The sequence below is a fragment of the Lepidochelys kempii genome, chromosome 18 (genome assembly GCF_965140285.1).
Source record: "Lepidochelys kempii isolate rLepKem1 chromosome 18, rLepKem1.hap1, whole genome shotgun sequence".
Lineage (NCBI taxonomy): Eukaryota > Metazoa > Chordata > Testudines > Cheloniidae > Lepidochelys > Lepidochelys kempii.
In genome coordinates, this window is record NC_136397.1 from 16,393,323 (window position 1) to 16,408,192 (window position 14,870).

General features: G+C 50.6%; 1 protein-coding gene across 7 annotated transcripts in view; it reads left to right on the forward strand.

The window, feature by feature from the left end:
• LOC140900148 (tyrosine-protein phosphatase non-receptor type 11) overlaps positions 1 to 14,870 on the forward strand; it is an 83,338-nt gene that overhangs the window by 56,702 nt on the left and 11,766 nt on the right. For all 7 annotated transcript variants that reach the window (XM_073316876.2, XM_073316877.2, XM_073316881.2 and 4 more), the window contains 4 exons: positions 10,142 to 10,336; positions 13,255 to 13,447; positions 13,625 to 13,744; positions 14,388 to 14,501. In XM_073316876.2, coding sequence (XP_073172977.1) covers positions 10,142 to 10,336; positions 13,255 to 13,447; positions 13,625 to 13,744; positions 14,388 to 14,501 — 622 coding nt within the window. The remainder of the gene's footprint in view (positions 1 to 10,141; positions 10,337 to 13,254; positions 13,448 to 13,624; positions 13,745 to 14,387; positions 14,502 to 14,870) is intronic.

A 14,870-nucleotide genomic window follows, 5' to 3' on the forward strand; every position in this document is an offset into this window, starting at 1 on the left:
CATTAGGTTATCTGAATTCCAACCAATCATGTTGCCCACCTTGTTCTTCAAAGAACCAAACGTGTCTGAAGGTCAGGAGCAGAAAGTACCTCTTCAGACAGCGAGCTAGCCTTCCACCTTCAGGTTCTCCAAGAATATGGGAAAAGGCAGCTCCCTTCGTGAGAGAGGGGACGTGGGCCGAGGAGAGAGGTTAGCTGTAGCTCTGGCTGACCAGCCCCCAAACTGAGTGATCCACATGTTCATGGATCTCCAGGTAAGTCTCTTCCTCAGAAGCCCTCCCACAAAAGATGCAGCAGCCTCTGTCCCCATCCCTTGAATGTCTCTTCCCACGTCTTCCTCTCACTCTATGCAGCCTGGATTATTTGCTTCTGTCCCTGCAGCAATTGCTCTGTGTCGGGTTGGAAATGGAGTGATACCCTCTTTATCTTCTTTGTACTTATTTGGGAAATCCGGTAACTTCTGAGTGAGTCAGGTTAGTTCTTTCCAAATCAGTGAAAAATCTGAATGGAGACAAATACAAAAAGAATCTTCCATGGCCCCATCTCTGTTCTTTTCCTTCCTCCCCTCTCTTCAGATAGTTTTCAGCTAGTCAGTATAACATGTTGCCACACTTGGATATTGCAAGCCCCTCTTCTTCCAGTATCAGGAGAAGCTTGTTTTCTTGAGCAGTCTTTATTTTTGACATGGATCTGTGAGTACTGAACCTTTTATTAACTGAGGCTGTCTCAAGCTCTGTGTACTTTAGCAGTGCTAACAAAATACATTTAATAATAGCTATACATAAATATTTGATTCAGCATAGAACGGAAAGGGTCTTGCAACTTTAGCTGAAGAAATGCAGCAGTGACCCTCATACTCGGATTAAGGAGGAGATAAGATACAAGTTTCTCATGAGTTATCTTATTCTGGGTCTGTATGGTGTTTTGCCCAATGTGATCCTGATCTCTGTTAGGGTATCTAGGTGCTAGGGGAATACAGATGACAAGGTGACTGTGCACACATCCATGGGTTACTTAGTGCTGAATTACCCTTTCAGGGACTGGCTCATGTGGGTTATGAGAAGTGGAGCCTTTTCACAGGGACCTGGCAACAAGCCAAGCATTCCTATTTTATGACATTTGCACAGAAAGCCAGTAGAGACCAGGGTCTTGGGGAACAATGGGGCACTTTGGGAAAGATTTTGTTTATTAAACTTTCACAGGTTTGTAAAACTTAATTTGGGTTGAAGGACAGCTATAGAAAATGTTAGGGTGGGAGGTGTGGAATGGTGACATCAGAGGTTGCTCAGCCAGTCATCTTAGTGTTGATTTCCATAGAGGATATTTGCATATTGCAGTCCCGATTAAAAGATGTTCTAAAAATACCGTAAAAGCTAGCCCTGTTTTCACCTCTACCTTCACCTTTCACTTAATCACAACTCTGTCTTATTTGTTCAAAGGAAGGACTGGATGCTAATTAGGGTTTTGATACCCAATCTTCTAAAGCTCAATACTGGCTCTTAACAGAACTAGCCTCTTATATCAGGCATGATGTGATGGAAGCTACTTGGCAAGTCGGAGAGACCCTGGGCTGTGCTAGGCCTCCTCTGTTCTCATGTGGGAACTGTGGTGCGTGCTTAGAGCCGTGTCTCTGGCCTTTTGAAGCATCCAAATATTTAGAATCACTTCTGAGAAAAGCAAGGATCCATTTACAGAATCAGTCAGCTCTCTGTAAATAACTTTAAACAAGGGGAAACAGTATTTTGAAAGTTTCCTGAGATGCAGCTGGCCTTGGGCCACAGCGGTAACACACATCTGTTAAAAGCACCTAATAGAGACCCTATTAACTTGGTAAATAGGTCACATTTTATGGGAACAGATCTTATCTAGGTTTGCTGCATGCAATAGAAAATGCTTCTGGGTAATAAAATCTTGCTAGAGTGCATCTCTCTCCCATAGTGATGTCCCTATTAACACTTCTGTAGGACACTGTTATTGTTAGCTAGACACTGGATTTTATAGGTTGTTCCCCCTTCCTCCCTGCAAAAAGCTGTAAAAGTCCTCTCCACCTGGTATTTGACTGATTAAATCTATCACCAAAGAGACAGAATTTAGGATTCTGTCATATGAATTACATATACACACTGCAGGGTTCAAATCAAGCTCTGTTACGGAGGAGATACTGTTTCTTTGCAAGAGTATAGATAGAATGAGGAGGAAAGAAGGGGCTGAAAGAGGAATTCAAGAAATCTTGAGAAAACATCTAAAAAAGCAATTGTCATGGCAGCTTAGTATGTTAGCACCTAAAGGTCCCATCCGAGAACAAAATATACGTATGCTTGGTAAGACCCAGTCCCAGCTTCAGAGAGTTTACAGTCTGAATAGGCCAGACAAAGAGAGTGTTGTTTTCATTTTACAGATAGGGAACTGAGAGACTCGCCCAAGGTCACAAACGAGGTCTGTGTCAGAGCTGGGATTAGAAACCAACTGTTCCGAGTCTCAGTCAAGTGCCTTAATTGCAAGACTATCTTTTTCGAGGGCTGGGTTTCTCACCTGACGAAAAGTAGATAAAAATCCTGTTTTGTCTTATAAAGGGCCAAACTCTCTGTGGATGTAACTGCAAGGAACTCAGTGGAGTGTCACCAGCAGAGAGTTTGGCCTAAATGCTTTTTTGCTACTATTTCTTGCTTTACAAGTTTGACTTGGGGCTGTGGTTTGCCTGATACCTTGGTACATCCTGGAAATGCCTTCTCTGAATCATGAATTTTGTTTTCCCAAATCTGGCTTGACCAGCAAAGTGGGGGAAGTGTTACTTTGGGGGCAGGGAGCTTGTTCTGTATGGAAAGCTTGGATGGGAGCAGAAAACAAAAGCCTAGAATCTATGCAGCACAAACCCCACGGAGAAACCACTGTCCACTTATGAGCTCACTAATTGCCTTACGTTTGTTCTTCCTGGGATACTCTCTTCTCTCCATTGCAGAGAAATCTTGGGAATGGCGGGTAGCGGGATGGGAGAACTCTCCGCTACCCTCCTGCTGTCCCCATTGAAGCCTGCATTGATTGAACCATCTGCACCCATTCCATAATTACCCCATGTGGTGATTGCAGGAGAAGTGCCCATCCACGTTAGGCTACTGCGTGAAGCCATCCCACCTTGCCTCATGCTAGCTGGTGGGAAGGAGGAGATGGCATCAGGTCCACGTGACTGTGGATATTGGTTTGGGGCCTGGTGAACTGAGAGACAGATGAGGCTGAGAGTCTTCTCGGGGGAGAGACTCCTCCACTCTCCACGCCCTTTTGATCCTTGGCCTCTCTGCTAAATTGCTGTACTGCGGACACCTATCCAGTGGGGAAGGAGGGCTGAGAACGTCAATCGATTTTCACATCGGCCCCTGGGACATCGTGGGGTGGTGAGTTCTAGCCTTCACGCACCCGAACTAGATTGGAACCATTAACTGCCTGGATGACGACGCTCAAGTCCATTCCAGAGCCATTTAATTCTCTGACTTCTGTCTCTCCAGTTGGACGTGCCTCCCAAAAGGCAAGAGAATAACATTTGGCTCTCTTCGGCATGATGCAATGGTAGAGAACTGAGCATTTTGCTGAGAACCCAAACTACTTCTGAGCAGGGTCAAGTTTTCAACCAAGTTTCTAAAATACGTGGGAGGCTCTTCCTGTTTTGCATAGGCAACATTTTGGTGTTTTTGCAAGTGGGGTCACACGTTGCCTGATAAGCTTTAGGCTGCCTTTGTGGCTCTGCCCGATGAAACACATGACCAAAAATACTTTGGGGGGACAGCAGCCAAGTGTGGCTCATGTTTTGACTCGTAGACCAGTTCTTCTGCCTTTGGTGCCAAAAATTATCCGATTCAGGAGTCCGCCAATCTGAGCGTCTTTGGTCTAGAAATCTGCCTGGAAACCTAATGAGGCTGTTCTGGAAGCCTTGAGGCTGTTCTCAGTTGGCCCAATTAAGAAACCGCACGGAGAGCGACTTCTCCCAAGGAAGGAATCTAATTTATAAAGAAAATCCCAAATATTTTCAGCCATTTAAAAAAGGGGTTGTGGGTCACTCTGGGACCGTGGGGAGGGTTTGGGTGAGCTCTTAGCTCATGTAAAACATTTTGACCACCCATAGTGAGTTTCACCCAGTTGTTCTGAGTATTGGTGGGTGGCTGCATCCCCACTTCATTAGCAGAACACGTAGGACAGAATTATTTTCCCTGGTAGGGCTCTTCCAGGCATTGCTGCTCATCCTACATGTGAGAAGCTGCTGCTGATGTGAAGGTTATGCAAGGAAGGGTGGCCAGATTCAGGAGATCTTGTTTTGAATCCTGGCTCGGTCACCCATTTCTTGTGACCTTACACAAGTCCCCTTATCTCCTTGTGCTGCAGTTCTTCACCTGTAGAATAGAAGTAAAAATGCAAAATATCTCTCTCCTTTTATGTCTAAGTAGATTGCAAAGCCTTCAGAGCAGGGACTGAGAGTCTCTGTGTTTATGCGATGCCTAGCATGGTGGTGCCCTGATCTCTAACGGGGTCTTTAGATATGCCATTGTAATACAGATTATCAGGGTTTCTCATGAGAGAAGTTTGGCGTGGACGCACCATTTGGCTCAGAGTTTTGAACTTGCTGACTCTTAAATCTCCAGAGAAGTTGGATTCTGCTAGCAAACAGTGCTGCGTCCGAGTGCTAGAACAATGTCCACTTTGTCCAGCACTAGCTGTGCCACTGGGTGAGTCGCGTATCTCGGCGTTGCGCGCTCTCTCTCTCTCTCTCATCAGGCCAGGTCTCTGCATTGGTGAGGATGTTGTTCTGGGATTGGGGGTCTGTGGCCCAGTTTGAAGCTGCTCAGTGAGACTTTTAAAGTTGCAAAAGGAGGGGCAGGGGGATGAAATCCCTCAATGCCCTTTGTGCTAAGCATGACCTTGAGGGCTGCCTGGATAAAGAGCCCCAATTGTCCATTTTCCCTTTGCATCCATGCAGTGCTAGCAGCCTTTTGACCGGGGTGGGGGGAGGATTTCAGTGAACTGGGGCTTTGTAGGTTTTTAGTGGGCTTGGGTTGTGGGGAGGGAGCAGTGGAATGAAGGAAACTTCAGAGCGTCTGGCCAAATGGCGAAGATGTGGCTTCCATCCGGTGTGTTCTGTGCTGAGCAAAGGCTCTTCACGTCCAGCCTCAGGCATGAAACTGCTGGCGAGCTTCATCTGCCAGCTGTGATTGGATCAGTAATGATGCTGCCCAATTTAGAACAAAACTTTTGCCTGGCCATGCTGTCACATTGGGAAGCGTAGCCTAGAGATCTCCCCCCTCTTTATGCCTTTATACGCACAAACTCGCTTTGCATAAGGGTTGATAAGGTCTGATTTTAACCCACGCTCGCTCTCTCTGCCTCTCTCACTAAAGATGTTTCCAGCGCGTGTGGTGACGATTACCATCTCTGATTATGGTCAGGGTGTTTTTGAAGGGCTGAGTAACCACAATTGGAGACAGACTTTGAAAAGACTTTCCATCTCTCTTGAAAAGCTGGCCCTGAATCACCTTGAAAACCCTTCCCGAGCATGTCCACAGCAGCAATCTACCTGAGCGTCGGAACAGCCCGGCTCTTCTGAGAGGGGGGTTCGTCACCTGCACCAAGCTCTGGAGCGGAGTTTCACAGCTGGCTTCTCTTTTCTTATAATGGGCTGAACTTAAACTCTAGATCCAAATGCTCCCAAACTTTTAAGGCTCTGTCTGTACCACAACTAGAACAGACTCCGAACAGGTCCGATTCAAGCCATAGTTACAGACCGGTGTTAAGCATGTCCTAGTAACTCCATCAACACACCAGACCTTTGAAAACTGTCTGTCCTGCTCTGCCTTTGGCACCCGGCTGTTTAGTTTCTTGAGGACTGAAATGCTGTGGTCTAACTGGAGCTATTGTGCTTGGTATATGGGGTTTCTAGGTGAAAGATGATAGAGAGGAGGTCAGACTAAAATTCACCACTCGCCATTGTGAGCCTCTGTTCACTGTGTGTGATGTATCGGGAGTAGGCATCCAGTGCCGGCCTCTCCAGAGGTGGGTTTTATGTATTGTTGGGCCAAAAATTCTACAGGCACGTAGGGTGGATTTTTCAACTGGTCCGCTCACGGCAGCATTCTTCCTAGCTTAAGAAACGTCTCCTCCTGTGGCAGAATCGAAGGTAAACTGCCAGAGCTCCCCCGCTCATGGGCTCAGCTCCACAATGAATGTGAAATTTGCCGGTGGAGCTTACGCTGGTTTATGCCAGTGGAGGATCTGGCCTCGTGTGGGCAGCTGACGAATCTTTGAGGAAGCGGAGCGGCTAGAGAACATGTGGCTACTGCTGCGTTTCTGGAAGTCGGTCACCGAGGGTTCAGCAATAGTGATGGCACTTAAGTCATCTGCACTTCTTGAATAGTTTTATTGATCTAAAAGAACGCAGCTATGTGCATTCAAAAGGGACTTGCCCGCTGAGTGGGACCTGAATAAGAGATGCTCTTTCACAAAATCCATTGGCTTTGACAGTCACGTCATTCCTCTGTTGCTGCTGATGATGATTAAATGACATGTATTTGGTGTAACGAGTTCGCCCTCCTTTCCGCCTCTGATTCCAGCCGCAGCGATGTCCCAAGCCTCCCTTTTGATGTCACAGTCCCTAGATGCAGACATGATTGTGCTGTCCATGGATGGAGTGACTCTAGGCTGGAAGCCCATCCGAGGACCAAATCTAGGCCAAAAAACGGCCAGCAAAACGGGGCTAGATCATCCAGTGATGCAAACTGGCTTCAGTCCATTGGCGCTCATTCCATTTCATTGCTGGCTGGAGACACTGCAGGCCATCGCGTGCACGCTTGCACAGGTTCACAGTAGTGTAGATCAACCTGTCCGTACCCTGCATCCTCTGACTCCCCCGCAGCCCATCTACGCCATGATGGATGCTTTCTTCCTCATTCAGAAGAACTGGAAGTAGCCCCTCGAGGAAAACTTGGCCTGCAAGGGCTTTTCTAGATTAGAGGAATTTGCACGGAAGCAGCTACACTGATGGAAGACACTGCTGCAAAGTCTTGTTGCAGGCCTGGTGCAGAATTGGGCCTATACTACTGCAGCTGTCCGAGCGAGTTACGTGGCTAAGCCGCACTGGTACCAGCCCCATCTCGCAGAAGTGCGGTGCCTCTAGACCGGGAGTTTGCCCTGGTGTAGTATCAGCGTTTATATAGCTATTCCAGTGCACAACCCGCAGCCACTCCTCTTGCAACTTCGCTCCTAGACACGCAGCCTCCTTCCGGGGTGACCTGTTGAAAGCAGTCTTGCCCAGGGACTGTTCAACACCAAGGGAAGGACTTGCGTTTGGTCCGTGGGCTTTGGATCTGGCTCCTCGTTCCGTTTGACCCCGCGCAGAATACGAATACTTCGTGCCCTTGTTATTCTGTGTTCTCTGAAGCCGGTGATTCTCTTCTGCATGACGTAGCCCACCCCGTGCACCTCCCAGGTCTCCTCCCTCTTGCTGGAGCAGTTGCTTTGGCAACAAATAGAGGCCAGGAGCCGCTTGTCCTCTCTCTCTCAGCGACAGGCTTCCAGCCACCAGGGATGAGCTCAGCAGGGCTGCCGCTAAGTGTATTTAAAATGCAATTAGCCTGCCTCTCGGAAAGGGTAGCAAGAGCTGTGGCAGGAGCTGGCTGGGTTTTACAAGGGCTGAGGGGGCCCTTGGAAGAAGCCAGTAAACACTTGCACTTGGGGCTCAGACACCAGGGCACAGCAAGTGGCAAAGTCGGGAGTGGCCAACTGGTTTGATGGCTTTAGAGGTTGGGATGGGGGAGGCGGGGAGGGAGAGAATGAAATCTAGCTCTGTCCATGTTCTGCTGCTTATTTGCTTTTATCTACAGGAACTCGTTGCTTAAAGTCGTCCCGTTAACGTTGTTACGTTGCTGATCAATTAGGGAACATGCTTGTTTAAAGTTGTGCAGTGCTCCCTTCTAATGTCGTTTGTCCACGGCTTGCAGGAAGAGCATCCCAGTGGAGCTTGTCAGGCTATCAATTGCTGGCAGTTCAGCTGTCCCTCCCCTCACTGCCATGTGCTGCTCCTGCCCTTTGCCTTGGAGCTGCTCCCCAAGCCTCCGGCGGGGGGGGGCGAGGGGAAGAAGAGGGGGGCTAATGTCAGGGTGTCCTCCTACCCCCTGCTCCTGCACCCCGCTTACCCCATCTTCCATAGAGCAGGGGGGACACACGGACTGAGGGAGCAGCGTCTGGTCTCAGCTTGCTGATCTAATTAACAAGGCAGCGTACTTCTGACCCCACTCTTCATACTTAAAAGGGGAAATGAGCATCTCTATCTCTCAAACACACACAGGGTGTGTGTGTCTCTGTCTGCCCTCCCTCCTTTCCAGCTGCCTTGTAGAGTGGGAGAGTTAACCCTTGAGGGCTCAGCCAATTGCTAGTTCATCATTCAGCAGTAAGGCATTCCCTGGGAAATATCCCACCCTCCGACTCCTCCACCTCAACCAAGCTTCAGAATCATCATCACTGTGTACCAGAAGTCTTATGGGGAAATTGGATTCACTTAACATCATTTCGCTTAAAGTTGCATTTTTCAGGAACATAACTACAACGTTAAGTGAGGAGCTCCTGTATTAGACTTAATGCTGAGGGGTGGGGAGGACCTGGACTCCAGTCAAGGCCGGGTCGTCACTTTTCTTTCCAAGACAGGTCACACATGGGCTGGAAGCTTTCTCCCCAAATCACAGCCAGCGCGTGGGATCTGAATCCTGCTCTTCCTGTCGTAGGCTCCCCTCCCACGTCCAGCAATGGGCACCAGCCACGCTCTGCAGCATCCGCTTCCTTCTCCTCCTGCGCTGGGCGAGAGGGCCTCTGGCACAGCCTATGGAGGCGAGCCTCCCAGCTTGGGTCGACCGACTCCGGTTGTGCTACCACCCTGGGAACAGCTGTGTCAACAGTGCTTTGGAGCTGTAACTTGCTCTCTGAAGCCTGGGCAGAGGGGAGGGCTATTTTTAGCATTGGTGCACGAGCCTGTCCATCTGGGCTCGGAGCCTGCTTGCCGCCGTGGGCTGTGTAGATGGAGCCTGTGCAGCTCTGCCAGTGGAGACCTGAATCCTGGCCTGCATCTAGTCCTGGGTCCTGTGCAACAATGCTGTTGCATTTCGGTCCTGCTTGTGTAACGCTGACAGACCCCGGTCGTCAGCAGGCAGGATCGAACCTGGGACCTCCGGGAGCTCAGTGTGTGAGCCTCCACTGCATGAGCTAAAAGCTAAGGCTGTAGAGCAGACTCGTTTAACTCTAAATGGTCTCAGTGCCACTAGATGGGACAGAACACCACACCCGGGAGGTGTGTGGGTTGCACTTGCATCTAGTAACACCCTGCTCATTCAGTCCTGGAGCAAGCATGCAGAATTTATGCACAAGTTGTGTCTTGTGTCCTGAATAAATGTCCTTCAGGTGCTAGGAAGCAATCCTCCTCACTCTCTGTCCCGAGGTGCCAGGTTCTGAACCTGGGGTTGGTAGGTCACACACGTGCAGCAGTGTCTCTTAGCAGCGATCTCCAAGATGCACTAACTGGGGGAGGGAGCAGTAGATCTTGGAACTGGAGTTAGACAGGAGAAAACCTAATCTGAACCAAGTACAGAAACCTCTGGGGCTCTTCAGCATCTGTAGGGCCCAAGTTGATGGGAGAAGCAAATGCCCAGCTCCTCTGAAAATCAGGCCCCGAGGTGCTTTTAAATGGGAGCATTGCTGGGGAAAAAAATACTGATTATCTGATGTGAGGTTTGTGCGATTTGACTCCAGTTGATGTGGATGCCTATTAATGTGGGTATATCAGCAGAGGTAGTGTTGCTTAGTGGGCAGAACTCTGGCCTGGGACTTGGGAGACCCGGGTTCCATTTCCAGCTCTGTCACTGGCCTGCTGACTGACTTGGGAAACTGAGGCATGGGGAGGGAGTTGCTTGCCTGTCTGTAAAATGGGCATAATGGGGGTACCAGCCTCCTTTGTAAAGCCCCTTGAGATCCGCTGATGAAGAGCACTAGATGAGAGCGGTTTGTTACATTACCTCAGGTTTGAATTCTACCGGGGCCCCTGGACTCCGAAGCTCATTGCCCGTGTGTGCTGTGGTCCCTCTTGCACTGATACAATGTCCTGTCTTCTCCCCCACCAGGAGAAACGACGAGGTGACCCACATTAAGATCCAGAACACCGGAGACTACTACGACCTCTATGGAGGGGAGAAGTTTGCCACCCTGGCCGAGCTGGTGCAGTACTATACTGAGCAGCAGGGGCTGCTGCGGGAGAAAAACAGCAACGTCATTGAGCTGAAATACCCTCTGAACTGCCAGGACCCCACCTCCGAGAGGTGAGCTGCTGCTCTCTGCCTGCCACCCGGCCGGGGCACCTCTCAGTGAACGTGCCGGGCAAATCCCCAAGCATCACTCACTGTGGTACTCAGGGGAGGTTTGCTCTGAGGCTAACCATGCACCCAGGCTGGGTTTGGAATGGAGCCCCAAACTGGGTGCATTTGGGTTTCATAGCCCGAAAGCTGCCCGCATAGACCCTCGTGATCCCTTCCCCCTCCTGTTTAGCAGTGCGGCAAGGGCAGGATGGTGTTGGCTCCCCCTCCCCCCCTGCCGCCCCTTGTGACAGTTGCTAGAACCAGACCGAGAGCCTGTAACACTGGGAATCCCTTTGACTTCTGTTGAATTGCAAACTTGTCTCCAGTAACCTCAGACTTTCCCATGAGTCCCAGATTAGTGCCCCCGCCCCCATGACCATCACGCTCTGATTTCCGCTCCTGAGTTTCCCCCAGTGTCACATGCCCCCAAAGAGCGGGCCTGCCTGGACCAGAAAGGGAAATGCATGGGCAGGCAGGTGGAGATGCCACTTATGGCCACTAATTACTCTAACTTTAGCAGCCCCAGTCAGGCGGCGGGACAGTCTCACTTCCTGAAATGGCAGCTCCACTCCCCGTGCACTATCATGTGAGCTGCCCCGGCTGAGGGGCTGGGAAGTCCCTCCGGCTCCTGTGCTGCCTGGTTGCTAAGACGGGTTAGTTGCTCATTCCATCCTGCAGCATGAGAAGCAGCTAACGCTAGCAGAAGCCCTGGAGAAGTGGAAACCTCCCTCGTATTGATTCCCTCCAAAGAAACTCTGGCATGGTGAAAGTGTTTTTTTTTTAAAGGGTGTCCGCTCCTCGCCAGCACTATGCGTCTCCGGCGTTAAGGAAAATGGGTCCTAGGTCCAGCAATACAAGGGGGGGGGCGGGGGCTGCAGATGTGGATGGGGATCTGGTTCTGGAATAGCAGAGGGTGCTGGGAACGGGGATTGAGGCACATTTGCAGAGCAGCGTGTGGGAAGCGTGTGCAGTGCCTGGCTGGCTCTAGCAAAGTCCTGTCATTCTATCACTTTCAGCAGCAATAAAATTCACCCATATGTGTAATCCTAATACGGTCTCAAATCGGTGTGAAGTGATTTGCTCTCCAGGTGCCCCACAGCCCGTGGCTGAAAAAGCTGTCATCACAGCCTGCTCCGAAGGATCGGCCTCGCTAGCTCCCACTCCATAAACGTTGTCCTCTGGGACAAAGTTGCCGAGACATGACGTGATGCTGTTGCATCGTCCCTGGAAGATATTTTGAGCCACTTTGAATTCCTGGCAGCCTGGCTTGCAGGCCAGGAGCCAACCTCATCAAACTGGGAACCAAGTGGCATCTGCCCGGAGACACTGTCTAGTTGTTGTTTTGAGCTTGGGCACCAGATGCCCCGAGGCAGAGAAGTGATGAGAGGCCGGATTGTGCTGGGCTTTGTATGCACGCAGTAAGACAGCATCCGCACTGAAGAGAGTAAATATAAGCAGATGAGACAGACTGGGAGAAAAGGAAGAGGGTTACGGTGGGAGCACGGACACTTGCCCGAAGTCACGCTGGAAGTGTGTGGTAGATCAGGAAACACACCGTGGGTCTCCAAGTGCTAGGCTAGTGCTCTAACCACTGGACCATCCTGCCATGATCAAGGCTAAACTAACAAGGCTGCTGGACCTAAGTGAACAAATGAGTCCAGGAATGAAAGCAGCATGTTCCAGTCGAGGCGTAGGGCTGGGAGGAATGGTGTTCTGTGCTCGGCCGGACTCACGAGGTGGCAGTGACGTAACCACTGTGTGGGAAATGGCCACTTCTGTGAAGTGCTGGGCTCTCCGATGCAAAGTGCGATTTCAGCAGGCGCTCTTACTTAGCTAGCGCTTGTGTCCCTCTGCCCGGAGCATGTTAGAGCTGCCATCTAGTGGAGAAGGTGTGGAGCAATCAGGGGCTTGCATTTTAAAAGCAGGGCGACACGGAGGAAGGTAATTCTGTGCAAGGCGAGAGAGGGGTTTGTTTCCTGGAGCGGATCGAATCCTGCTGTTTTCCCAAACTCTCAGCGCAGCAGAAAGCAGAAGGCTCATCAGTGATTTGTCTCCAATTTTCTTAAATCTCCAGGTGAATTTGGTGCTCACGGAAGTGAGTGGCTGAATGGTGCTAACTGGAGCTAGTGGGCTTATTGTGCAAATCATGCCCAGACCCACAGGGTGCATGCTACCAACGCATCTCACTCCTGAGCTGCAGCAACCTCTGCTATTCCACTTGTGGGTCTTTTGCTGACCAAAGATGGCTAGTTATGAGTGTCCTGCTGTGTGTCTCTTTAAATATAGATGTTCCCTAATGAGATCTGCTAGACTGATTTCACTTGTAAGGTAATGAGGAGCTGATCCCAGAGGGATAAATTAGTATATTAAGCCAATGTGTTATCTTAAGCTACTGCTGTTTTTTGTATTTTTCCTGTGGGGCAAATAAAAGTCCTGATGTTTGCATCCTCTCAGCCGGGTGAAGCATTGACATGCCATTGCACCATATAGCAGCAATGTCCCTGGGGTTTTACTCCTAAACTATTCCAAGCTGGAGACTTTCCCCAGTTCGGCAGGCAGCGGGGATGAGAGTTGTAAAAGCAGTGTCTCGTGAGTGGCAAGGATAGCTGTATAAACTTAGCATGCCCGCTTTGCAGGAGCTCATGGGAGCACTCTTTCTGGGTTTAGCTAAAGAGGTTCCCAACTCTTTGCTCTGTCTTCTCTGGTTCGAGCCTGGGGTTTGCACTAAAAGCTGAAGCTAGGTAGCATTATAAAAGTTTTTGGCCCAGTCTTCGTGGCATCTGAACCACCACCTATCTCTAGGGAGGCAAATCTTTTCTCTTTGAGTGCTGCTATATCTGTGTGTCTCGCCTCCACCTTGATTGCCTTCTCCATTCTCCCAGGTGGTACCATGGGCACCTGACTGGCAAAGAGGCAGAGAAGCTCTTGACGGAGAAAGGCAAGCCAGGGAGCTTTCTGGTGCGGGAGAGCCAAAGCAAACCAGGGGACTTTGTCTTATCAGTGCTGACGAATGAAGACAAGATGGAGACTGGAGACCGGAAGCCACGGGTGACTCATGTGATGATCCGTTACCAGGTAGGAAACCTTGAACTGGCTGTTAGGATGGGGAATTGGTTATCTTTGCTCTCCTCGGGCCCCGTCCCGCTCCCCCTGGAGTCCAGTTGGAAAAGTCCCACTGACACCAGTGAGCGTTGGATCAGGCACACGGCGCATGCTCTGATCACACTAATAACTCGCCACTTCCTCCCGCAGCCAGATGGGAAGTATGATGTTGGGGGAGGCGAGAGGTTCGACACTCTCACGGACTTGGTGGAGCACTACAAGAAAAACCCCATGGTGGAGAAATCTGGAGCTGTGGTTCATCTGAAACAGGTGACTAATAATAAGCATGGACTTGGTACACATGAACTAACCCTCCCAAGAACACGTCACGGGGTGCTCCGTCCAATCCCCTGTTTTTACCACTAGATCGTTGTTTGCATTCCCTCTGGTGTCCATGTAGCTGCTTCCCATAAGACGTCTCTGCCTCCCAGCCTGGCTTCTCCCACTCAAACAGTGCAAAGGCTTTAGGAAGTGCAAGAGTTCGGGGGTTTGAGCCTGGAACCTCTTACGTTATGCCATGACACGCCTCTGGCCTGAGCTTTGCTGTATTAGTGACCCTTGGCGACACCATGCTTTTGTCACCATCTCGTGGCTAGTCCACAAGCGGAGTTTTGTCTGCTACAGTCTTTGAACTGCAGCACCTGGTTTTCTGCCTGGGGTAGTATATAGCGGGTTCCACCCCAGCCGCCACTGCCCTATTCGAGCACATCGTGTGACTCTGCCATTAGCCCAGCATTACAACTGCAGGATCAAGCAGAAGAGGCAGGAGTGTGTGTGTGTGGGGGGCGGGCGCTGGCTTGGAAGCACATCCTCTAGCGAGTTGGGGGGCAGAGAGAGCAGGGGCCGCCTGTAAGAGCGGAGTCCCAGTGTCTCGGGGCGTCTCTCTGTGTTCTGACCCTGCCCTGCCTTTCAGCCCTTTAACGCCACGCGCATCAACGCCGCCAACATCGAAAACCGAGTGAAGGAGCTGAACAAAATGGCAGATCACAGCGAGAAGGCCAAGCAAGGGTTCTGGGAAGAGTTCGAGGTACAGAAGTCCGGCTGTTACCCTTCCCCTTCCCGCAGAGGATGTGAATTCAGCATTGAAATATCGGGCTTGCCCAGTGTGTGAGCATGAAGGGAGGCGCCACTCTCCCCCCCCCCCCCCCAACTGGCTGCCCTGCCCTATCTGAGGGAGTTCCCCGCACCTCCTCCCACCCATGCCGTGTTTGTGGGATCCCTCTCCTTGTCCTACCCTCCTCTTCTCCATTCCTTGTTTCTTGAGGAGCCCCCTCCTGGCTCCCTGTCTCTTCAATACCATGTTGGAGGAACCCCCCCACCCCCACCCCACAGTCCCTCTCTGGTATCTGAGAGCCCCTTGTTCCTGTGTCCCTGTTCACTCACGTGTCCCCTTCTC